The sequence below is a fragment of the Mastigoproctus giganteus genome, chromosome 6 (assembly GCF_048544385.1).
Source record: "Mastigoproctus giganteus isolate SK-2022 chromosome 6, ASM4854438v1, whole genome shotgun sequence".
Classification (NCBI taxonomy): domain Eukaryota; kingdom Metazoa; phylum Arthropoda; class Arachnida; order Uropygi; family Thelyphonidae; genus Mastigoproctus; species Mastigoproctus giganteus.
Genome location: NC_143580.1, coordinates 52,154,191 through 52,179,865, shown reverse-complemented (window position 1 = coordinate 52,179,865; position 25,675 = coordinate 52,154,191). Strand labels below are relative to the sequence as shown.

At 35.2% G+C, this 25,675-nt stretch overlaps 1 protein-coding gene across 1 annotated transcript in view; it reads right to left on the bottom strand.

Moving 5' to 3' along the window:
* LOC150084254 (uncharacterized) overlaps nucleotides 1-25,675 on the bottom strand; it is a 199,888-nt gene that overhangs the window by 32,555 nt on the left and 141,658 nt on the right. Inside the window, exons 7-8 of the mRNA XM_090376166.1 lie at nucleotides 20,368-20,477; nucleotides 14,917-15,186 (exon numbers count right to left, since the gene is read on the bottom strand). Coding sequence (XP_090232292.1) covers nucleotides 14,917-15,186; nucleotides 20,368-20,477 — 380 coding nt within the window. The remainder of the gene's footprint in view (nucleotides 1-14,916; nucleotides 15,187-20,367; nucleotides 20,478-25,675) is intronic.

Genomic DNA, 25,675 nt, shown 5'->3' with positions numbered 1-25,675 from the left:
ATGCCAGTCCTGGTACACTTTAACTACAGCGGCTCTTGAACACCCCACCGGTTCAGCCGTTTGGGAAATCGAGGCACCAACTCGATTAGCACCCACAATCTGTCCTTTATCAAAGTCCAATAATCCTTCCTTTTACCCATCAGGCTCGGAATTTTACTGCCTACTGAACCACTGACACCTTATCTATGCTACGTAGGTCAACTAACTCCACACTCTTGTACCTCATGTTGTCAACGGGTCGCATTCAGTTTTCATAGGGGTGGTCATAATTCGGTGATCACTCAGTGTATATTTCCACTGTATACATACTTTCTTCTTGCCAACGTTCCACTTGTGTCTCTATGCGCATATTTTATCAAAAACGACTACAGAGGTCACTAATTCTTTCTTTTCACTATAAATTATTATGAGTTCCAAGCACTCTCTCTCTCTAATGTGTTTCTGCTTTAGCTACATTTATCAATCCAACCAGATATTATTTCCTGCCCCAACTTTTTTCTACATATTATTTGAAAATTCCCAATATCGATTTTACACTCTATCTACTTTTTCATAAGACTTTCAGTTTCCGTTTTCGCTCCTTTTTATTTTTCGGTTCTTTTTCTTTTTATTTTTCAGCTTCCTGCACTGCAAGCATTTGGTATTAGTCTCTTTTTTTCCTACTAACGCTCTTACAATCAGGGCTCTTATGAAAAGGATGGGTTTTACGATCACTGCTAGTCTAGTACTTTTAATATATTTTTCTTAACTTTTTATTTTTATACTTTCTACTTCTACTTTTTTCCTGTTAGTGCTATTAGTGCAATACGAGGGTGATACAAACACTCCTACTATCCTTAATCTCTTGCTATCTTTGCCTTTATTTATCTATACTTTTATCCCTTCCCTATCCTCAATTCACTCCCTTGCCTTATACCAGAAGTTCCAACCACCGGTACGCAAGGAGTGAGCTACTGGTATATGGGCTGTGAATGAAACCACCTGCAATTTCCCTCATGGGAAGGTAAACTTTTTAAATGTTAATATCTTACTAAAGCCAAAATTTTTTATTTTTCACAGTTCGTATCTATGCGAGTATTTCAGTCTTTCTTCTTGGAAAATACACCTCTTTTCTTTTTTGTACTTCTTAATTCATAGAACTTTATCTCTTTACTTCCCCTCTTTTTTCTTATTTTATACGGTTGGTTAGTGAACATTAAAAGTAGTGTTTGCAGTTGTAGTGATTTCACAGGTAATTTGAAATTTAGATCATTAGAAATTATGACATACTGCTATCCTAATTAATGTTTTTATTCAAGTGATAAAATTAATGCTTTTAAAAGAAAATTAAAACTAATGGAAGAACAGGTATTAAAAAACAATATAAGCATGTTATCTTCACAATTTTATCAAATAAATAACATATCTATGACCAAAAATGTGACTGACGACATCCACAAACATAAAATCTTTGCACACAAGTTTTGAAAAATATTTCCAGTAAGACTTTACAGTACAGAATTGGATTAGGAACCCTTTCGCATTCTCGAATGAGATCACAGATGTGATGTACAAGGAGTCATTCATAAATCTGACGGGGTCTTAATGTTGAAGTTAAGATTTCAAACTGAACAAAATTTTTGGCTATCTGCCAAGAATATCCCCTACTTTCTGAGCAGGTATTGAAAGTTTTAATGCCATTTAATTCGACTTACTTGCGTGAGGCTGGATTTTCAGCGATGCCTGCAATGAAAAATAAATATAGAACTTCGATGAATACTGAATCAGATCTTCGACTGAAGTTGACACTAATCAATCCAGATTCACTAGTAAAAGCGAAACGGATTCAAAATTCGAAATAGAAGAAAAAAAAAAAAAAAATCAAGTAAAGAGGAAAATGTTTAAACCACATTATGTGAAAATATAAAAACCTCATTTAAAAATTGTATTTTCTTAATTAATAAATATGTTTTTCTGTTTTTAGTAGAATAGCTCGGTTTTGTTTAAATAATTATTCATGTGATTTTTCAAAACAGATGTATTTTTTTTTTTGATTTGGTAGTTTTTGGCGCATCGGCTTCTGTGGCCATATTGCACCTCCCAAGGTTTTGCAATACTTTGATCCAAGCCCGAGGAGGGAATCAAACCCGCGACCTTTGGGTTGCCGGGCAGGTACTTTACCCACTCGGCTAAAACAGATGTATGTACTCATTAATTAACACACTGGTATGTCATAAGATACCAATATGGTTGACCGGTACACAGGCTTATAAAGGTTAGGAACCTCTGCCTTATACTATTTGCTTGCACTAAATTTTATATACATATTCACCCTAAACTTTATGTAGATATTCTCTTTTAAATTTATTCTAAATCACGTCATTCCCTTATAACCACTTATTTTTGCATCTTGGTCATACACTGTAAACACTTATTTTTTATTTTTATTTTATTAGCACTTTACTCCTTAATTCAACTTAATTTGCAATTTATTTTGTTATAAAACACTGTCTTGGGACTATCTTGTCCATATTTTGTGAAAGTTATACTGCTTTACTTTTTTTGATCTCACTTGGTTTTATTCTTAAATTTGCTTTTCTTCCACAGGTATGAACAAGTATACTATAATTTTTAGTGTTTCTCACCAACCATTGAAGTAAAAAAAAAAAAAAAAAAACCGAAAGACGAAAAACCAAATTCTTAAAATTTTAATATTTACAATAAATTTATTTACAAACAAAACAAAATACCATATTACTATTTTAAAATAAGACAACTGTGATATACAGTAAATATACAAGGTGATAATACAATACGTAATACAAATCGATCAATTCGGCCCTGGAAAGACTGTGCAAGGCTCAAAGGGTAGAATTTTTTTCAGCCTGGACTGTACTTGTTAACAGGAGAGATTGCTTCTACAGGGATGGGATACACTTAAATAGAAAGGGTGCAAGAATATTTGCTGATGCTATCGAGGCAGTGTTAGGTGGGTCGGAAAACTGCTAGCTTGGGGGGAGACAAAGACCAATAGATTGACAGTAGCCACTGGCAGAGGTGAAAGAGATTCTTGCACTGCTTCTATTAGAATGAGCAGAAGCCTGAAAAACAAGATGCATGGTATTTCAGAGACTGCTGGGAGCCATTGTGGTACAAGTAAACACATGGGTTGTGTTAGGGTAGCTAAGAATAGAAACAGGTGCAGGTATACTTGCGTGTACACCAATGCTAGGAGTTTAGTAAATAAATTTGATGAATTTGAGGTATTGCTCAAAACATCGAAGGCAGATATTGTTGGGATATCAGAGACGTGGTGTCACACAGATATAAGGGATGCGGAACTGCAATTTGGGGAGTACACCGTCTACAGAAAGGATAGGAAGGGGGGAGGTGTTATGCTATTAGTTAAGAAACACATAAAAACCAAGGAAGTGAAGCCAGTCGACATCGCTGGACAGTGCAGTGTGGAGTCAGTTTGGTGTGACATAAACATTGGGAGATCAAAATTGAGAGTAGGAGTGTGCTATAGGCCTAATGACTCTGATGAGTATAATAAGGAACTGTACAGGGAAATAGAGTGGGCCAGTAAATCAGAGTGTCTTATAATGGGAGATTTTAATTTCCCAGATATTGACTGGAATTTGGGGGCTGGATACTCACACACTAGCAGGGCTTTTGTGGATTTATTGGATGATTGTTTTCTACATCAGCATGTTCGGGAGGCAACTAGAGGGAGTAATACTCTTGATTTGATTATCAGCAGTGATTCTTCATGCATTAAGAATCTGCAGATAAATGAACCACTAGGTGGCAGTGATCACAGTGTGCTGAAGTGGGATTTACTCAAAGACGTAACTACCATTAGGGGTAAAGGGAAGGGTTATTGCTTCCGTAAAGGCGACTACGATGGACTGAGACAGTATTTAAATTCTATACAGTGGGACCAACTGATGATGTTACCAACAGCAAATTCAAAATGGGAAGCATTCAAAGAACTTATCTTGGAAGCTACTAGGCTTTACATACCAACTAAGAAATATTGTTCAAGGTTTAGGCCAAAATGGATGTCAGATGAACTAATGAGGCATATGGCAGAGAAGAAAAATGCATGGGATACTTACAAATTAACACATGACACAGAAGCCTATGATAGATACAAGTTGATATGCAACCAAGTTACAAAGGAGGTTAGGCAGGCGAAGGCAGATTACGAGAAATCCTTGGCAAGGGATGCAAAGAAAAACAGCAAAGAGTTCTTTACTTATGTAAACTCTAGAAGGAAAGGGATGAATCAGATTGGTCCACTTGATATTGATGGGTCAAGTGTTGATGATCCTGCTCAGGTGGCTAACAAACTAAATGAATATTTTGCATCGACATTCACACATGAGGAGTTATTCAGCGAGGGGAATGCCAGAGGTGTATTCAACTCTAGCAGTAAGTTACAGAATCTTGAAATAACTGGGAGTAAAGTGAAGGAGAAACTGTTGAAGATAAACACAAGAAAGGCACCCGGGGTGGATGGGATCTATCCAGTTATATTAAAGGAGGCAGCAAAGGAAGTAAGCAAACCCTTAGCCATAATTATGAGAGCTTCCTTGGACTCAGGGGAGGTACCCATAGACTGGAAATGTGCAAATGTGACCCCAATTCACAAAGGAGGATCAAAGGCTGACACAAGTAATTATAGACCTGTGAGCTTGACTTCTGTTCCAGGAAAATTAATGGAGGCACTGGTTAAAGACGCACTGCAGGATCATTTAGACAAGACTTCAGTTATAGCTCAGACACAGCATGGTTTTGTTAAGGGGAAGTCTTGCCTGACCAACTTGATTGGATACTATGATGCAGTCACAAAAGAACTGGATGCAGGGAATAACTTTGATATTATATACTTGGATCTTAGAAAGGCTTTTGATACTGTTGCACATGCAAGACTGCTACACAAATTGGAGCAGTGTGACATTGGAGGCAAATTGCTGCTATGGATAAAGGGGTGGTTGAGGGGGAGAAGACAGAGAGTGGTAATCAATGGACACTGCTCATCGTGGACTGATGTTATTAGTGGAGTCCCTCAGGGCTCAGTGTTGGGTCCATTATTGTTTTCTGTATTTATAAATGATATTGATGATGGTATATCGGGATTAATGTCCAAGTTTGCAGACGATACAAAGGTTGGCAGGGTTGTCAAGGACACTACTGACACTATGCTTCTGCAACAGGATCTGGAAAGGTTGAGCAGATGGGCTGAGAGGTGGCAAATGAAGTTTAACATTGACAAATGTAAAGTACTACACATGGGAAACAGCAACCCCAGAGCAACGTATCAACTCTATGGTACAACACTGACAGTGGTAGAGAATGAAAGGGACTTGGGGGTGGTTGTGCAGGCAGATATGAAGTTCTCTGAGCAGTGCAGACGGGCTGCAAGAGTAGCTCATGGAGTATTGTCAATGATATACAGGAATTTTTCCAGCAGGGATAAGGAGGTGATTATTCCATTGTATAAGGCGATGGTCAGGCCACACCTAGAGTACTGTATACAGGTCTGGAGGCCTCATTTCAAGAAGGATGTAGAGCTGCTGGAACGAGTACAGAGAAGGGCAACAAGATTAGTGAATGGAACAAAGGGGTGCTCTTACGAAGAAAGGCTTAAGTTTTGCAAATTACAGTGTCTGGAGACTAGGCACCAGCGAGATGATCTGATAGAGGTGTATAAAGCCTTGAATGGTTTAAGCATACTCAATGCTGATGGGATTCTTCCTCTAGCTCAGAATAATCACCTGAGAGGGCATAAATTCAAATTGAGGAAAGACAGATGTAGGATAGACGTGCGGAAATTTGCCTTTAGCCAGCGGGTGGTTGGTTGGTGGAACAGACTTCCATCCCTTGTGGTGGAGGTTGATAGTCTAAATAAGTTTAAGGCTCAGCTGGACAGGTATTTTGAACGAACAGAGGGGTGAAATGGAAGTGGTTTTTTTTTTTTTTTTTTTTTGGCTGATGCTGCATAAGCTTGCTTTCTTGCATCAAATGCCTCTACTAATGCTAATACCGAATTTAAAATACAATAAAATATACTAGGTTAAAAGCACTAAAATACTAACTGAAGCTTTCAAAGGGTTCTGCCTTCTTTCTCAACAGTGTACTTCTATTCTGCGGTGCATCATTAAATACCAGCAGGTTAGCAGTGCATCTCACGTAAACGTATACTGTTCCCGTCGGAACCGGAAGTGGCTCGGGAGCGTTTGAGGCAAAAACGTTCATCCCCTCCAAGGATTATCGCCTCAAAGAGGGGATGAATGCGTGGGCCCCTATCTCTATTTATATTATTCTCAATAGAACTAATTCGTAAGCTCTCGAGTCACTTGCGGTCCCAAAATCTATGCGCCCGATCAGTGATGACAGCTTCGTCTGGGGAGATTTGATGTTGCTTCTCCCAGAAATGTTCAGCTACGACGGATTTACTATAGTCTGCATTTCTTATCGCATTTGTGTGCTCCCCCAGACGATCTTTGAGACGCCGTTTTGTTTCTCCAACATAACATTCCCCACATTCCGGGCATCTAATACTATATACGACCCCACTTATATTTTCTTTTAAGACAGGGTCCTTGACCTGTGACACAATTGTGTGCAGCTTCCTGCCTGGGAGCTGCACACAACGTGTCTGGTAATTCCTTAATATGCGAGCTAAACATTCGGATAAACCCAGATAGTAGGGAATGTATGCAGTGGCTATTGGCGTGAAGGACTCACTTCTAATCTGCCCTCCACTAATGTGTTTCTCTATGATCCTCCGGGGGTAGCCACACTTCAAAAGAACCGCCGTAACACGTTTATACACCTAATTCTGTTTTTACACGATAGATACGTTCCTGAAAAATACGTGTAAAAAAAAATCGTGTAAAAAAAGACATTGTATTTATGGAAGGAAAGACGATTGGTTCCGGATCTAAAAAATCAGTAAAAATAATTAAAAAAAAAACACATAAAAATATTCGTTTTAAGCTTATTATTTTATTTCAACAAAATACACATGTAATAATATGTAATGAAAATGTTTTAAAGTAAATTTGTATGCATATTAAATGAAAAAAATTCTTCATGAACAAAAAAAATCTGTTTTACACATAACAAGATTTTATTTATTTTCACTTTCTGATAATAAACGGCGCATACATTTGCGTACGACTGGAATATCACTAGAAATGTTGTGGACATGGTCTTCTTCCTCTATTATGAAATTCTTTCTGTGATCTCTTGAGCAAAATCAGCACGAGTCTCCTCTGGTGCTGATGTTTCACCGGTTTTTACGAACGAATTCAGTTATTAATCGTTGTGTTCGTGTTTTGGTTAGGCCGTTATATAATTCTCTGTAAGAGGCTGTCAACAACTTCAGTTCACGTTGAAACTTCCCAGCGCGTTCTTCATTAGGGTCATGTTTGACAAAATGATTACCTAATTTTCTGGCCAGTTCCAGACCTTCTTTTATTAAATCTGCATTTAGAACAGGTTCATTTTCTTCATTATCACTACGTTCTGTGGGATAAGGGGTCCCAAGGACAACCTCTAATATTTCATCTTCGCTTAGGGCTTTGTCGGCTAACAATTCATCAATATCTTCAAACGATAGATCATCGAATCCTTCTCCACCAATTTTGGGTGCCATTGTAATGATGTTGGGAAATTCGGTCGTATTAGGGATGATGGGATCTTTGCTTTTTACACATTATGGCCAAACTGCTTTCCAACACGCATTTAAAGTTGCTGGTTTTAATTCAGTTAACGCTAATCCAACTTGATTGATACAATCCATAATTGAGAATTTCTTCCACACATTAATGACTGTTAGTGTTTCATCATTCAGTTTGTCCAAAACGTGTTGGAATGTTTGTTTGTTATTTGGTTTTTAGGAGCATTAGCAACTAAGGCCATATTGCTCCTGGATATGCGGTGGTCATTCCCTGACCTTTCCGCATCCTCCGTATTTGGTGGTGACGGGCTCGAACCCCGGTCTAATCAAGAAGCGTGTGCTACGCACTGCTGCTCCTTCCCACCTGGCTACGGAGACGCCTTGGAATGTTTGTTTTACGTAGTATGTTTTAATTGTCGCAATTATACCTTGGTCTAGCGGTTGTATCAAAGATGTAGTATTAGGTGGCAGAAATAAAATTTGTACGTTTGGGTGTTCCAAGACAGGATGGCCGGGTGCATTGTCAAGAAATCAGAAGAACTTTAAATTCGAGACCTTTCAAATTCATATAACATCTGACTTCTGGGGCGAAACATTTGTTGAACCATTCTGTAAAGAGAGCAGTGGTCACCCAGGCTTTCTTGTTTGACATCCAGTGAACAGGCAGTTTATTGATATCTACACCTTTCATTGAACGTGGGTTTAGGGCTCAATTTACCAGCAGTGGTTTCAACATACGATCTCCTGAAGCGTTGGAGGAAAATAACAAGGTCACACGATCCTTAGCTACCTTAAAACCACCAGCAGTTTTTTGCGATTTGGCTACATACGTTCTGTTCGGCATTCGTTTCCAGAAGAAACCAGTTTCATCTGCATTCCACACTTGGTCAGGAGTGTATCCTCCATCTTCAATAATTTTTGCAAGTTCCTGCGGGAATACTTTAGTGGCCGATTCATCTGCAGATGCAGTTTCACCTTTAATTTTTATATTAGGAAGAGCATTCCTTTTAAGAAACCCTATCATCCAACCTGTACTCGCAGAAAATTCATACTTTCTGTTTAACTGAGATGAAGTGCTTGGCTCCTTTTCTTTAATCTGTCTGTAAATTCTTAGTGTTGTTTGCTTGATGGCATTTCCATCTACTGGTACTCTTTTTTGTGACTGATCTTCTATCCATATTACCAGAGCCTTTTCCATTTTTTCCTTGACAATATCTCTTGTATATGATGATGAATTAACACTTACTTTTGTTCCAGAACATACCGACTTCCTAATTGCAGCTTCATTTTTCTTAATAGTTCTTACGGTAGCTTCATGTACACCAAAATGCTTTCTTACAGACGTAGGCCATGTCCAGTTGCAAGACGATCTAAAATTTGAATTTTAAGTTCCAAAGAAATCGCTTTCCTTTTCATTTTGGTAATAGGCGAATTATTCGACATTATATAAGGGCTACCGAAAAATATCTCAGTTATAATTAATAAAAAAAGTATGAAAAATTTGTAAAGTTACAATTTATTGACTATCGGCAAAATTAATAAATTTATATGTGCACAAATTTCACTAAAGATTCTTTCACTTTGAAATAGAACTTACTACTAAATGTCTTTCGAAGATACAATGCACGAATACCGTAGATGTGCACCAAAATTCAATAAAAACGTTGATGATTCATAGATACCTAGACGTACACATTGGTAAACAAAAGCCCCCATTTCAAAACGCACACACTAGCTAATCTATCACACTAATAAATAGCTGATAATCACACTAATCTATTGGTGCGTGTAATATAGAAATGATACTAATATGCCACAAATAAAAAAAAAAATTCTTAGAATTTAGGCAAAAAAAATTCATAGAAATCGTGTTAAATCAAAATGACTCGCGTAAAAAGAGAATGAAATATTTATTTTGAATTCGTGTTAAATCAAATTCGTGTAAAAAAAGTTCGTGCAAAAACAGAATTAGGTGTACTCCATTTTTCTATCCTCTGAGGTACTACAATGAGATTTTGCCCTATCCACTAATGCTCTTACCACACTGTTCCTGTGATGGTTAGTCTCAGCTGAGTTGTAGTGTAAGTATTGGCCTTTGCACATAGATTTTCTAAATACTTTTGTTTTCAAATGCTGGCCTTCTCTACAAATCAGCACTTCCAGGAACGGCAAAACCCCTCCTTCCTCTACCTCAAAGGTGAATTGTATGAACGGGGAGAAGCTATTAAGAAAATTCAACGTATCATCCTCACTCCCTTTCCGAATAACTGAAAACGTATCATCAACATACCTTTTCCACGGACGCATAGGGAGAACTGTAGTATTAAACAGTCTAGACTCGAGCTCCTCCATTGCTAAATTAGCTATGTGGCACTGATGGGGGAGCCCATAGCTGCACCGTTAACCTGCTTGTACATGGTATTATTAAATACCATAGTAGTGCTCGAAAGGCATAGCTCTATGCCTTTACATATGTCCTCTAAGTTTAGTTGCATCCTATTGTTCAAGGTAGTATCTCTTTCTAATGCCATATACGCACAATGTACTCCATGGTCAATTGGGATGCAGGTGAACAACGATGTCACATCAAAGGATATCATAACCTCGTTTTCTTCTATACATTGTCCTCTTATGAATTGTACAAACTCTTTGCTATCTCTGATACTATGTTCAGAGAGTCCAACTAATGGTGACAGTAGTTTGGCTAGGAAACCAAAAAAAAAAAAAAAAAACCCTGTCTTAAAAGAAAATATAAGTGGGGTCGTATATAGTATTAGATGCCCGGAATGTGGGGAATGTTATGTGGGAGAAACAAAACGTCGTCTCAAAGATCGTCTGGGGGAGCACACAAATGCGATAAGAAATGCAGACTATAGTAAATCCGCCGTAGCTGAACATTTCTGGGAGAAGCAACATCAAATCTCCCCAGACGAAGCTGTCATCACTGATCGGGCACATAGATTTTGGGACCGCAAGTGGCTCAAGAACTTACAAATTAGTTCTATTGAGAATAATATAAATAGAGATAGGGGCACACGCATTCATCCCCTCTTTGAGGCGGTAATCCTTGGAGGGGATGAACGTTTTTGCCTCAAACGCTCCCGAGCCACTTCCGGTTCCGACGGGAACAGTATACGTTTACGTGAGATGCACTGCGAACCTGCTGGTATTTAATGATGCACCGCAGAATAGAAGTACACTGTTGAGAAAGAAGGCAGAAGCCTTTGAAAGCTTCAGTTAGTATTTTAGCGCTTTTAACCTAGTATATTTTATTGTATTTTAAATTCGGTATTGTATTATCACTTTGTATATTTACTGTATATCACAGTTGTCTTATTTTAAAATAGTAATATGGTATTTTGTTTTGTTTGTAAATAAATTTATTGTAAATATTAAAATTTTAAGAATTTGGTTTTTCGTCTTTCGGTTTTTTTTTACTTCAATGGTTGGTGAGAAACACTAAAAATTATAGTATGAATATACCCAACCCCAGAGGCCTATCTGAAGAATGAACAAGTATAGAAACACAGTTCTTGATACATGATCAGGTGTAGTCCCCTGATGAAATACCTGATCATGTATCAATATTTACTTTTAGCTAACATCAGATTTTAATTTCATATTTGCTTTAACCACCCCAGCCTTTTTTTCGACTTTAACCAAAATTACCCACCCATATGTGATGCTGACTACTACTTCTTATATTAATTTAATACTTTTTTGCTTTACAGTTCTCTCCTCTCTAACTGACTTTTCAATTCAGTGTATAATTTTGCTTAATTCATAATAACATGTAGGATATTCACATTCTCTCTCTTTTTTCACGCCTACAATATCTCCAATTTCTGCTATCCTTCTTGTATTAGTTATGGCATTTTGTGTAATTTACACTTCCATCTCTGCACGTTATATCAAATCTATTAATTCCACTTAGCATAAATAAGCTTCCTTTGCTGCTGCTTTGTGCACTCAGGTGCATTTGTTATATCATTTTTATTTTTATCTCTCCTTTACCACTTCACTTTTTTAACTCATTATTTATGATTTTGTTTAATAGTTTACAGTACACAATAGCATCAAATAACAAGTAATTCTTGTTACTTCTTAGATAAATAGCATAACAATCATTAGTTTACATGACAACCACCAGTCTCTATGCAGCTTTTTACATTTTCAAACAAATTTTGTTACCCTTTGAACACTTTATGTAAATAGCGACAGCCATAATTCAGCATAAAAGTTCTTCCTCTATCTATAATTTTGCTTGTACACTGAGTCCTTCATATGACTCACAGAAAGATCAAGAAATATGAGATCTGGTAATTTCAATGATCAAATTTATGGACTTGCCAAAGACCAATCCAGCAATCAGAGTAATGATGTTTCAGGTATTCTACTACTTTTTGACTGACACAAAGTTGTCCATCATTATGTTAATATTAGTATTAGCTAAACAGTGCAAGGCTCTTTGGGGGGGGGGGAAATAGCAGCAAACACTCTTATGTGTTTCCCTTTTCTTGATCCAGCAAGCCTTTGAATTTTTCCAAACTGTCAGCCTCAACTAAATGTGGCAGCAACTTATTCCTAAAATTAACAACTTGCTGTTTGCTGGTTAAAGAAAAATTTCTTACAATACAGTCTAAAATTCTTCCTACCTTAGTTTGAACTGATACCCCCAAAACTACTGGCACTTCATTTTTCATTTAATATTGTGAAAATTTCTCTTTCACTCTTTCTACTATCCCCTCTGAAAGCCTTATAAACCTCAATTAGTCCTCCCCCATTATTGGAAATCTCCCCCTCTCTCCTACTATGGTCACCTGGGCAACCTTACAGGTGTTTTGCCCATCTTTGGCCCTTTTTAAGATAGCCTCCACACTTGAATTTGGTATTCTAAGTGCAGTCTCACAACTGTCTTATGTGGCGAAATTATAACCTACTTATTTCTACAAGCAATAGTTCAATAAATCATTCTAGGAGAATAGGAGAAAGAAAGGGATTTTGGGATTATGATACAGGCCTTGTTTGGATAGTGGGTCCTCTATTGTTTTTAACTCAACTCCTCCTAATGGATAAGTTGTTTTTGGATTGTTATTTCCTAAGTGAAAAATATCTTGCATTAAAATTTAAATTAAATTAAAATATCTTGCAAAAAATATCTTGAAAGGTATCTTGCATTTTACACGATGCAGCATTAAAACAGACTGCAACCTGTTTTAATATTAAAGTAATTTCAAGAACAAAGCACAACTCCAATTGGGAAATATATTCCCTAGACTGCAGTTTTTATACCGCTTGGGGCCACTGTGGTGGGAACATGGGCACCATAAGAAAATGGCTAGGACACTCTATGATGAGAAATATTCACAATATCACTTGGTTGTCAAGTTGTTCACTTATAATGCCCCTGCTTCCCTACCGATGAGGTGCCAATCAGTAACGAAACTGTGGCTGAAGAATAACATATATATAAATAGCATATACTTCTCTGCTGGAGCAGTGATTTTTATTTGAAGTGCATAGTGTAATCCTGGTAAATCTTTGTAATACAGGACATCTAGTAGTAATGGCACCTCCACAATATGAGATGATACATTTGTAACAAACTTAGTTAGCTCAATGCTACATATATACTAAGGGCTATGCTCTACTTGAATAATTGTTTTATGACTCTCCTGGCATGAGGCCTTTGCCCAAAATTTGTTGGATGTTTAATGACGGCAACAGTAGACTATGCATGAGTCTGGATTTTTTTTTTTTTTTGGTGTAACAGCGATTTTCTTTTTTAATGAAAAACTTGTTCTTCAAATGTGCTGATGAAGTGGTTCTCCAAGTTCGATTATATTAAAGTTTTTGAAACCTTGATTAGTAATTTTGTTTCTATGCATTTATTCGCCGACCAGCACTTTCAACTGCTGTAAGTAAATGTGCTATGGTCTTAACAATGATAGAAAGTCTATTGGTTGCTGTATGAAGTCCACAATTTGCCAAAATTATTTAAACAGGAATAAAAGAAATTAATTTAATTATTTTTATTTTTTTGGAAAATTGCATTTAAAACAGTCATACCTTCAGGGTATGTGAAAACACTTAGGGTAAAATTTACCATGTAATGTGCTATGATTAGTTCTTCATCTATCAACTTAAGCAATTTTTATGATATCATATAGGTTAATAGATGACAAACTTGTCTCTTGTTGGTTTTTAATAATTGTTAACAGATAAGGTGGCCTTTATTAATTTGTTAGCACGGCAGGGCAGTATTTTGGTTCACAATTTTGAACTTCTGACTTTACTGGCAATGCACGTTAGAGTTGCCATTCTATGTATTTATTTGCTTTGACAATAAATCTTTATTGGTATTAATTTTTATTAATCTTTGTATTAGTTAAATCTTTACTGTATTCTAAAATAAGGGAGAGTATTATCTCTGGGCTGTATTGTTTGCATTGCACTGGAAATAATGCTCTCAGGACAAAATTTGCTTGATGGCTCAAGGCAAGCTTTTCTCGGGTATTCATAATGGCTGTATTTGTTACTCTTACCTTTTTAATTACATTATTGTATAGCTCTTTTATAGTAATATTTTAGTTAGTAAAACGTGTGTGTGTGTGTGTGTATACTGTATTAAACGTATCTTAACACAACTACAGAGAATTTCACTGTGCTACTTTCATGCAATGTTCATAAGTGCAGGTATGTGTATCCAGAAAATACTCTTCAAATGGCCTGTCTCCTATCTTGTGCTTGATGGATAGACTGACACCTGTATTACATGACAAAAGATTATTATCCAGATTCCACATTATGAGTAAAACACACCATGTGTTGCTTCTCTGAAGCAACTGTTTTTTTTTTTTTTTTTTTCACTGACTTCAACTGAAAGTGTTCTGATAGTTGTGAAACACTCACCAACAAAATCACTTTAGTAACGTCGCAGTGACAAGTTTCTCATTTCTAAAACTTTGATCAATAACTGAAAGGATAAAATAATGTATAATAAAATAATGCAGTTAATAAAAATAAGTTAATTGAGTAAAAAAAAAAAAAAAATTATCAAAAGATGGCTATGATATGTTCTCTCTTTATCTGTGCTTGAAATTTGACATGTCACGTTTGGTTGGATTTATTGTCAAAAAACCAACAATCTTCAAATCCTGAGGTTGGCAAATTTAGGATGCTACACCTGTATTAAGAAACTGCATGTGCTAATAAAGAAAAACAACAAAAATATTCAAACTTGCCTCAAATACTGAATATAAACATTTCCTCTGAGATGTGGCTCATGATTACAACACACTTTAAACTGTATAACTGTTCCTATTTTCTTAAATTCAGGAAGCACATCATCATAAAAGTCGACAAAATGCTGATAAGTTTCGCTGTCTTCATACTCCAGTCCAATATCAGTATCGTACTCATCATGGAGAACTTGTTCAATGCTAAAATGACTGTACATTCCTTTAATCAGTAAAGTGGAAGTTAAAACAGGGCGAGGATGATTCCTAGAACATCTGTAAAATAAGATGAAGTATTTAAAAAAGTGGATGTTATATTTTTTGGATGATTAATATGAAATAAAATTTAAAAAATTTATTTTTATTTAACACTTTATACAATATAAACCTTTGTGAATTCATTTTTCTTAAGAAACTTAAAATTCTGGACTTCTGAATTCATTGTTTTTGTAACAAGACAGTGTTTGCACTATGAAATATGGCAGCAATTCCAAATCAGTGGTCCATGAAATAACTTATGCTGGTCAACAAAAATTAAGAACACAATGGAATACTGATCTCAAAACTTCTGGAATTTTACCAGTCTATGAACTGAAGGTTTTGGAATCACTGTAATAGAGTCTATACTCTATTTTGGATATTTACATGATTACCGTACTTGTAGAAATAAACATTACAGCAAAAATACTTTGAATGAAATCTGCTGAAAATGTTCCAAAATTTTACTACAAAGGAAACAGTACACGTAGAGGGGCAAAATGATGGGTAAGCAGAGGGATGTGGTCACAACATTTCTGGATCGAGTCACATTCCATTCTACCAAACCAGTAATGAGAAGTCAATCTACCAGCGCCTCCGTAGCCAGGTGGGCAGGAGCAGCAGTGCGTAGCACACGCTTCTTGATTAGACCAGGGTTCGAGCCCGTGAGCCACCAAATACGGAGGATGAGGAAAGGTTAGGGAATGATCACCGCACATCCCCGGAGCAATATGGCCTTAGTTGCTAATGCTCCTAAAAACAAAATAACAACAACAACAAGTCAATCTACCAAACCAGTAATGAGAAGTACATGTTGAAGTTTAGAGGTATCTTATGTCTCTGGTATAACTGCAATCAATATGAAAGAACAACTTAAATACAGTAAACCCTCGATTTAATGGACTAATAGGGGAGAAGCGGTGTCCGTTAATGCTGAAAGTCCGTTAAAACTAAATAGTGCCTTTAGTGCATCATTAGATTGAAGATCTACCACCTCTAATTGTAAATTCTCATAAACATTGTTGACGGGTACGTCAAATAGATTTTGAAGTTTGTGAAAAACACCTTTGAATTATTGTGATTGTGAAAAACGCCTTTGAATTATTTTTGAAATCAGAAAATCTAGCCACAAAATTTTCCAGCAACAAACTAACGTTTTGAACAAAACTTTCAGTGGATGAACTAGGCATATTTTTAGATAAATGATTGCAACATGGAAAAATTATTCTGAAGTAGTTGACTTTTAAATAACTCCAGTTTTGTTTCAAATTCTTTCAGATTATAATACAATTCATTGACAAATTTGTCTCATCCTTGTAGTTTCATATTAAGAAAATTCAAGTGTTCACATATATCTATTAAAAAGTCAAGGTTCCAGAACCATTTAAGATCTGATAGTTTTGGAACATGTTTCAATTTTTAGTTCATAAATAGATCTATTTTGATCCTAAGTTAAAAAAATCGCTTCAGCATGTTACCACAACTCAACCATCATACTTCAGTGTAGTACAACAAATCACTATATTCAGCCTCAATAGTTTCAAGTAAATTTTTGAATTGCCGATGATTCAGACCAGTCTTATGAATAAAATTTATTGTTGATATTAACAGTTGACATGACTGAATAAAATGACCCAAAAAATTTCCTCACAAAGACTGTTGTTGAATTATACAATGAAATTGCATCGGTTTTTTAATATTTTACTCTCAAGATATTTATGAAGCTGATCCAGGACCCAATTTTAGTACAGACCATATTTTTAGTGCCATCCGTCGTAACCCCTGATAGCAAATCACAATTCAATTTGAGGCTGTCAATTGCTTCTGACTACTCAAAAATATGTTTTCACCTGTTGTATCTTTCAAGCTTTTTAATGCAACTAGCTCTTCAGTTACTGTAAAAGTTTGATTTACACCTCGGATATAAATTAGTAATTGAACTGTATAGCCTGTATCAACTCTCATCAATTGTTATTGAAAAAATGTGTGAATTCACAAACTTTTTTCTACGAGTTGATTTTGAACATTGCCTCCTAAATCGTAAATTATTCTTATTACAGTGATAAAGATAAACTTACAGATGCAAAATTCTTTACTTTCTCAGGACATACTTCTTATGCAATTGCCAAACAAATTCATTTTACAAATTCTCCATCCATAAAGGCCCTTCCTTCTTTGGCAATGATTTGGGAGGCTCGAAAACTAGCTCTAACTGCAGATAAATTCTGATGAGTAAAAGTTCTAATCTTCAGAACTTTTACTGATCTTCAAAATTTTTAAGATCTTTAAGATTTTACTGATCTTCAAATCTTACTGAAAGTTCTGATCTTCAAAGTCAACAACAGTTGACTTTGAAAAGTTTGGGTTTGTTCTTGGAGTTTTTTTTTCTGCAAAGCTCCTTGAAATTTATCGTAATTTGAGGTATGTTTTGTGGTGTAGTGACGTTTCATATTATATTCCTTGAACACCGACAAGGCTTCATTGCAAATAAGATGTGCAAGCATCACTGAGCAGTGCAAAAAAGTAATTAATTGGCCACAGCTCATTAAAAACGCGACACTTAGTATCAACTTTTCTTTTTTTCAACATCAATTTCGACATGATTTTTACGGGGTCACTGGAATAAAAAAAAAAAATACTCGTGAATATTGAAGTAAGTAAGCACTGAACATGTCTTAAAATTTTATGAAATATTTTAACATAAAGGTTATTATTATATTCATATCACTCTTATATCATGTGAAATTAATAATAAACTACATTATTAATTGTAATATAGTTTAATAAGGTGATGTTTCAGGTATCTTACCGATACCCATCATCAGATCATGCTGTGGGGAGAACAGAAAGGGTTACAAATTTGAACATTTTAAGATATTACAGCTACAATTACTAATAATACAATTGCAATTACCAATATTGCAATTTGCATATTATGATTATAAAGCATTAAGTTTTGAATTGCTGTTACAACAGAAAACCTAAGGTAATACAATGAGATTAAATTCATACATGCTGACAGCCTCCTCTTGCTGATGCTACCAGAAACTTTATGTGCATACAGGATGTCAGCAGTTATTTTTTGCATAGGAATTAACTCCATTAACCAATAGGATAGTGTCATGTTTTTATCCTGGATCTGGGGTTCTTGTATAGTAGAAGCCAGGGGTGATTCCCCTACTCTGAACATCAGGGTTCATGTGCAGGCTGGTTCAGGATCTTACCGATATACATCATCAACCCATGCTGCTGATGCCAGGTTTTATCCTGGATCCGGGATTCATGTGTAGTGGAAGCCTAGAGTGACCTTTGCCTCCTTACTCTTGACATCAGGTTGGCATGGAGCAAGGGATTAGGGAAATCCCTAATTACTGTCTCGAACGCCTACTGCTATTTAATCAAGATTAACGGGTCAAAATTAATGGATTATTTTAACGATGTTTCAAAGAATAGCCTTGACTGGAAATAACAGAATTAATATCTAACAAGACTAAGCTGATGACACAGAGATGTCAACACTATTAATCAACTGATGAATGTTGAAATAATCTGTAAAATGTGTTTTTCATAAATATTATTGTGATCTCATATAAACATTAATTTTTACAATCTAATTGAAATATCTGTGGGCCGGATAAAATTCTTTCGCAGGCCAGATCCAGCCCGCGAGCCGTAATTTGGGGACCCCTAGTCTAGGCAACTACTTCATCAGAATTGTATGCTATTGCCACATCTTTTGTTGAAAAACTGTTATGAAGTTTTTCTTGTTATGATAGCATAAATTATGCAGATTTGATTGGATCAAATGATAGTCAGCCATGATACAAACAAGCACTGCACTAAGATAAATCAAATTATGGAGATATATATCAATAGCAAAACTATGTGTATTGTTGCACATATTATGCATGGGTTTCAATTTACTCAGATGTGATGGTTATGCAGGTTCATAATTCTATTCTTGCAAGGCATGCTTTGTCCACGAACAGGATCCATTCTGTTCAGAAATGTGGGACTGTAAGTATAACAATATCAAAGTAGTCATTGGCAGAAGACACATCACAGAAAATTGCCATCAAAAACTTTTCTAGTGCAGCAGAAGCAATGATAAATGCAATCTAGCATCACATAAGGCCTCAAGGTACCTTCAAAAAATAACTTCAAGGAAATTTTTTTTTTTTGCAATTATATCACCGATGGAAAAAATGTGTAAATAGCCTAGGTTATTATTTTAAAAAATTTATGTTGGTGCTGGCAAAAAAAAAAAAAAAGACTCAAGAGAGAAACTGTAACTCTTTCCACATGAGATCAGCTAATTACAGCTTCAACCAAAGAGGCATTATTCTCCAGTTTACAATGGGTTTCAAAACAGACTTAAAATTAGTCATAAGTGGCACACCACTACACTAAAACTTTAGTAATTTATACTAACAGATGGTAGGGATAACCTAAATTAGCAAAAAAAGCCCAAATTACAGAATATAATTAATATAAATATTTTCATGTTGCAAGTCATAAAAAGAAGCAAATTTATTCATAATCCGGTAAACACATATCAATTAAATTGGTATCAGGCCACGAATATTAAAAAAGATTTTTGTGAAAATATTTCTGTTCAGTAAAATTGAATATAGAGTTCAGTCAGATCAAACTGAGTAGGAATATTTAATGTGACTTTTAAACAATAAGCTTTAATTAATGTGTTAAACATTATAACTAAACTTATCAAATGTACGCATTCCCTTCCAATTCATAATGTCATTTTTGAATATATCAGAATTTTTCTGTTGGGTAAAGGTCCTGTATTATACTGCTATTTTGTTCTTCATTTCTCTTTGAGCATAAAAATATATTTTTAATTCTTCTTCAGAATTAGCAAATTTGAATGATTTATTTATTTTACCAAGTGATTATAAAACTGTTCTGAAAGATGTTCAGAATTATATCATTAAATTCTTGTTTAAGAAAAATCTCTATTTTGCACAAATGAAATACATACACAAAAAAAAAGAAAGCAGTTCAAATCAGTGGAGTTTGCAGCAGTCCCAGGGCTTTGACATTAAGAAACTTCTTAATGATTATCTCCTGAGAGTGGATGAAAGACTAAGAAGAAAAATAGAGAACTGAAATAATAGTGATTAAAATTTTAACAGAGAGAGAGAGAGAGAGAGAGAGAGAGAGACATATTAACCATCCCACCTTTCTCCAAATCGACAACATCCAGTCTTCATAAAGAATGAGCAGCTCTCCTTTTCCTGTCCAACTGTGTAGTTCTCCGGTGCTAAAGGATTATGCCATGCTTCATTTCCCTAGAACATTAATAAGCAGTAGAATTACATTATCCCTCCTACAGTTTAATCTTCATTAAAAGTACAAATGAATGATGAATTAAAGTAAAGATTATGGGAAATATTATTTTGAAATGAGTTGAAACAAATACTGCATACAGCTTAATTTTGAATAATATGAATACAGGTAGTCCTTGCTATAAGGAAGTGACTTGTTAAATAAGAATAAGTCTCATACTAATGTAAGAAAAATTAGTTTATTTATTACTGAAATGCTACATATTAGCAAAATATTTATTAATATTAAAAACTTAATTTATAAATGAATATTTGTTGTGAATTTTAAAGAATTAGGTGGGGGGGGGATTCATATATATTTTTTTATAATATCATATGAATCACCAAAGGATCTAGTAGCAGCAGGGGATGGTCTCTTAAAATAGGAATTCAGGGTTATTTTGCCTGGCCCCTCCTTTTCCTCTCACATAATATTTGTTGGTAGCAAATACTTGCTGATCAATGCCATTGAAAAGTAAGCTCCTCGTAAAGTCGTGGTCCTCCTCCAAAAGCCTGGACATTTCATTTAATCCCTTAGTCATAACGGTGTTTATTGCAAGGCAATGATTCTGTTTTTGCAGTTCCATGAGGAAAGAATCTTCCAGAATAGTCCTGTCTTATCAACATTAAAAATTTGCTCTGAAGATACCTTCTCTTGCATTTTGATATTGCAAAGCACGGAATGGTTTGACCATTCAGTGCTTGCTTTAAATCCTTCACTGTTTGATGTTGCACCATCATTTTCTTTAGCTGTTTTGTAATGGCTTAAAGATATATAGCTTTCATGACTGCCTGACTCAGACTGAACACACTTCTAAATATGATCCTGACCCAGATAAACAAAAACTTTTCCCTTTCAGTAATATTTAAATTATGATTTTTATTTTTGTCAATGTTATGACAGTAGCATTTCAGATTTCCTCAAGAATTTTATCCTTTCCCTTACCAAGTGTTGCAAATGAGCTCCAATCCCAGTTCAATGTGCTTGCTATCTCCATATGGCAAACCTCATTTTCATACATTTCTATCACCTTTATCTTTATGACCAAGCTTTAACTTGCACTTTTCACAACAGCAATTTTTATAACCTGTTATTCTTAACATACAGAGAATAAATGTCGATTAAAACAATTCAACAATTCATTATAGTGTGAATTTGTTAAATGAGGAATATCTGAACTGTACTCATCACCAAGTTTCATTCACAAATTGTTTCAAAGCTCACTTCAAAATATAACCCCATAACCTTTAATATGCCTCAGAGAGTAAGTATGCAAAACAGAACCACTTTTATGTATGAGAGGAAAAAAAAAAAAAAAGAAAAAAAAAAGATGAATTATGAATTTCTAACTTGTATTGTGCATAATATAGAAGCAATTTCTTCAAGTTATGAAACATAAATGTTACATTTTATTATGGCTATACCCTATTTGACCATCACATCTTCACTTCCAAGAAATCACTGTTTGGTGACTAGTTAATGACCAGGAATGATATGAAATGAATATTATATTCTGAATCCAAGCAATAAAGTAACCATATCTAGTTACAAACTAATGAGAGGAATTACCTCAATATAGGCATTTCGTTTCTAACACTCTCCTTGGGTTATAAGAATTTAAAATAATTAAATGAATTCTCTACACTTAAAGAGAAACATTAGTGATCAAACACACCCAGAATCTATGGTTCAAGAGCTCTAAACCCGACACCAAAATACATCAGACCAACAAATATCAACGAATGAAAAAAAGACATTGTGTCTATGATTAAAATAAAAATATGTTCTAAAAATTTTTTACATAGTTGTAAAAATATTTGTATTCATTTAATCACAGACAGTCTTCTTTCGCTCATTGATATTTGTTGATGGTCTGATGTATTTGTGTCAGGTTCAGAGCTCTCAAACCACAGATTCCAGGTGCATTTGATCTCTAATGTTTTCTTTCTGAGTGTAGAGAATTCATTTAACCCAGGGAGAGTGTTAGAAACAAAGTATTCTGCATGATTTACCTATATTGAGGTAATTTCTCTCATTAGTTTGTAAATTGATTAATAATGTAGAATGCCTATAAGTTTAACATGTGAGAATACACTTCTGATTAGATCTGATCACATATTTTATGATTAAATTGGATCAAGAAGCATTTCCAGTATCTAGCCCGCCAATAAACATCATAGAAGGAATACATATTGTCATAAGTTATGTTAACAGTTGAATTCAATGTAATTTTTCACAGTCTGATCTCAACTACGTAAAAAAATATATGCTTCTTGTTCACACAATGACCAACAGCAGCATTACTCTTACCTAGCCATCCTGAGTGAAGCAAGTGCAAATAGTGGTATCTGGAGAGTGGAGAGAGGTCATGTCATGCCTTTTTTTGAAAATTTAGTATATTTTCTTTGTTATTCCACATATGTTATGCACAGGCTTATGTAATACTCAACTTATGGAAATTTGACTTTACGTAAGTTTTTGCCAGCCAGTGCAAACTTAAAAAAACATGGAAACATATTTTGCATCCAGAAGGAATAAATGGAGGTATCATGAAAATACTGTAATGTGAACCCAATAATACAATTCGCCCTACCATGAAATATCGTTCCTACATCTGGGGCGGCACCCCCAAAACCTCTCTCGGGCTTCTTGATTCTATTCAGAAGAGGGCAGTTAGGTTAATTAATGACTCATCTCTAACAAAGTCTCTCCACTCGCTGTCTCATAGATGTACTGTTTCTGCTGCATGCCTTTTCTACAGATACTTCCATGGGCATTGTTCTTCTGAATTGGCTTCTATAATTCCTGCTCTCTCTTTCAAACCAGTCTGAACACATGCCGTCACCAGCCAACGTCCATTTACTGTCCAACTTCAAACTCACAGAACCAACTTTTCATCTTCATCTTTTATTCATTCAACTGGCGTTTTCTGGAATAACCTTCCTTCATATGTATTTCCTGAAAATTACAATCTACAGAAGTTCAAGTCTAATGTCAACAAATATCTTCTCGTCTTCTAAACCTCCAACCCAAGCACAGTACTAAGTACTATAGGTTCTAATACCTCTCGTGTTTAGGGTTTTCATAAAAAAAAAAAAAAAAAAAAAAAAACATTTTTTTTTTTTTTTTTTTTTGGTAATTCATTCCAAGACCTTGGAAGTTGAAATTTTCGCTATATAACTAAGCTATTTATCTCTCTAAAAGGTAATTTTTATAATGGAAATTGCACTATCCTTTCAACATTATCACATGTTTGGTTATAAGAATCAATTTTGAATGCCTTTGTTGATATTTTTCTAAAGAACATTTATGAAGGTCACAACCATAAAACAATAAAATCAATTTGCACTTTCCAATTTATTGAGTTTTTCTGTTAGTAGTGCAATCTATTATAAATGGGTAGTAAACTCAATCTTATTGCATTTGCAATAATCCCGATAACTGGAATTGTGTGGGTTTTTACGTTACGGTATTATGGTGAAATGGGTTCCCCCCTTCACTGAAATCTTCAATAATATAAGAAACAAATAAATTTTCAGAATCTTCTCTTCATTCCTATTTACTTATTACAACTATGAAGTGAAAGCAACCAACAGAAAGTGCAAGTGGTGGCAGGGCTAGGAAATGAAACAAAATTGATTTAGAAAAGAAGATGAAAATGATTAAGAAGTATGAAGCAGGACAAAGTTTGTCATCTATTGCACAGAATTAGGTCTCACTGCTTCAACAGTGAATACTATTTTAAGGGACAGTGTGCGTATAAAAGAACATGTTAAAGGATCGATGCATTTAAGATCAACAGTGGTCACAAAACAGCGTTCAGGTGCTGTATTGAAGATGGAAAAGCTATTAATAATATGGATGGAAAATCAGATTCAGAAGCAAGTGCCCCTGAGTCCAATGGCCACTCAAGCAAAAGCAATTAGTATTTATGAAGATATTAAGGATAAGTACAGCCAAGTTCGTGGCAAGCAATGGGTAGTTTAATAGGTTCAAGCATCGCACTGGTTTCCAAAACATTAAAGTATGTGGTGAAATCGCCAGTACCGATTCTGCAGCTGCAGAGAAATTGATGTGTTGGAAAAAACCCCTTCTAAATCTCCACAGCCCTCAACTTCCACGGTAGCGTGCTTATCAGCTGGAGAGTTAATTCTGGAAATGATACTCGAAAGGTAAAACTTGCTGACTTTATGCCTGTCTCCTCTCTCTTTTTGTAATTTTATAATTTTGAAATTTAAATTTTCGCAATTTGTACACTTTTGTAATTTTTCCTGCGCATGAGAAAAAATAATTTAATAAATAATTCTATTTACAAGTTTGTCGAATGTTTCTTTTTTGCTCCGATCAAATTTGCGAGTGCTGCATAAGCATTTAGGGAAATTCCTACTTAAGTAGAGTTCCGCGGAACACAACCCTAACATAAGTCGAGGAGTGGCTGTATGTAGTCACAAACCTTAGCTCGTGGGGGGGGGAAGCCATTGATTTCTTGTTGTGGTTTCTAAAGATAATGGCTAGGGAGGCTATGGATGTTTCGGTGCTAATCTCAACCATTTCAATCAGTTACCCAGGACACACCCATGACATATCTGTGCTGAAAATTTGCAAGATCTAGTTATTCTGTAACAAATCTAATGTTCCACCTTTGTGCTACTAATCCAGTTAGGAGCCTTTAGTATGCTTTCTTCTTCAGCAAAAAAAGCTATTAAAGATACTATAAATGCTTAGTATCTAAGTAGAGAACAAAGTGGGATGATTAAGTCCTACAGAAGTGGTACTTAACCACCCCACCTAGAAGTACTATGTTATGCAAGTGATGCCTTGCTTATTGGAGGGCTGAAGTAGAAAAAGTGGTTTTAAATTTTAGAATGGCTCTTAGGTTTTTCCTTTCTAAGATGTAAAAGGAATGGAGAAAAAGAAAAATCATATTTGGTTTTGATTTCCACGTTTGGTAGTTTAATCTTGCCTAGCCACTGGAAACTTGGAAAGAATAAACAATGGTAAGATCTAACAGAAGTTTTTAAATAAACTGATGAATAAATTTGCTGTCTCCACAACAGCAGATCACAATTGAAGCAGGTGCAAATAATGGTATCTGGAGAGTGGACAATGAGGCCATGTCTTTTTGAGAAGTTAGTATATTTTCTTTATCTCACATTATTTT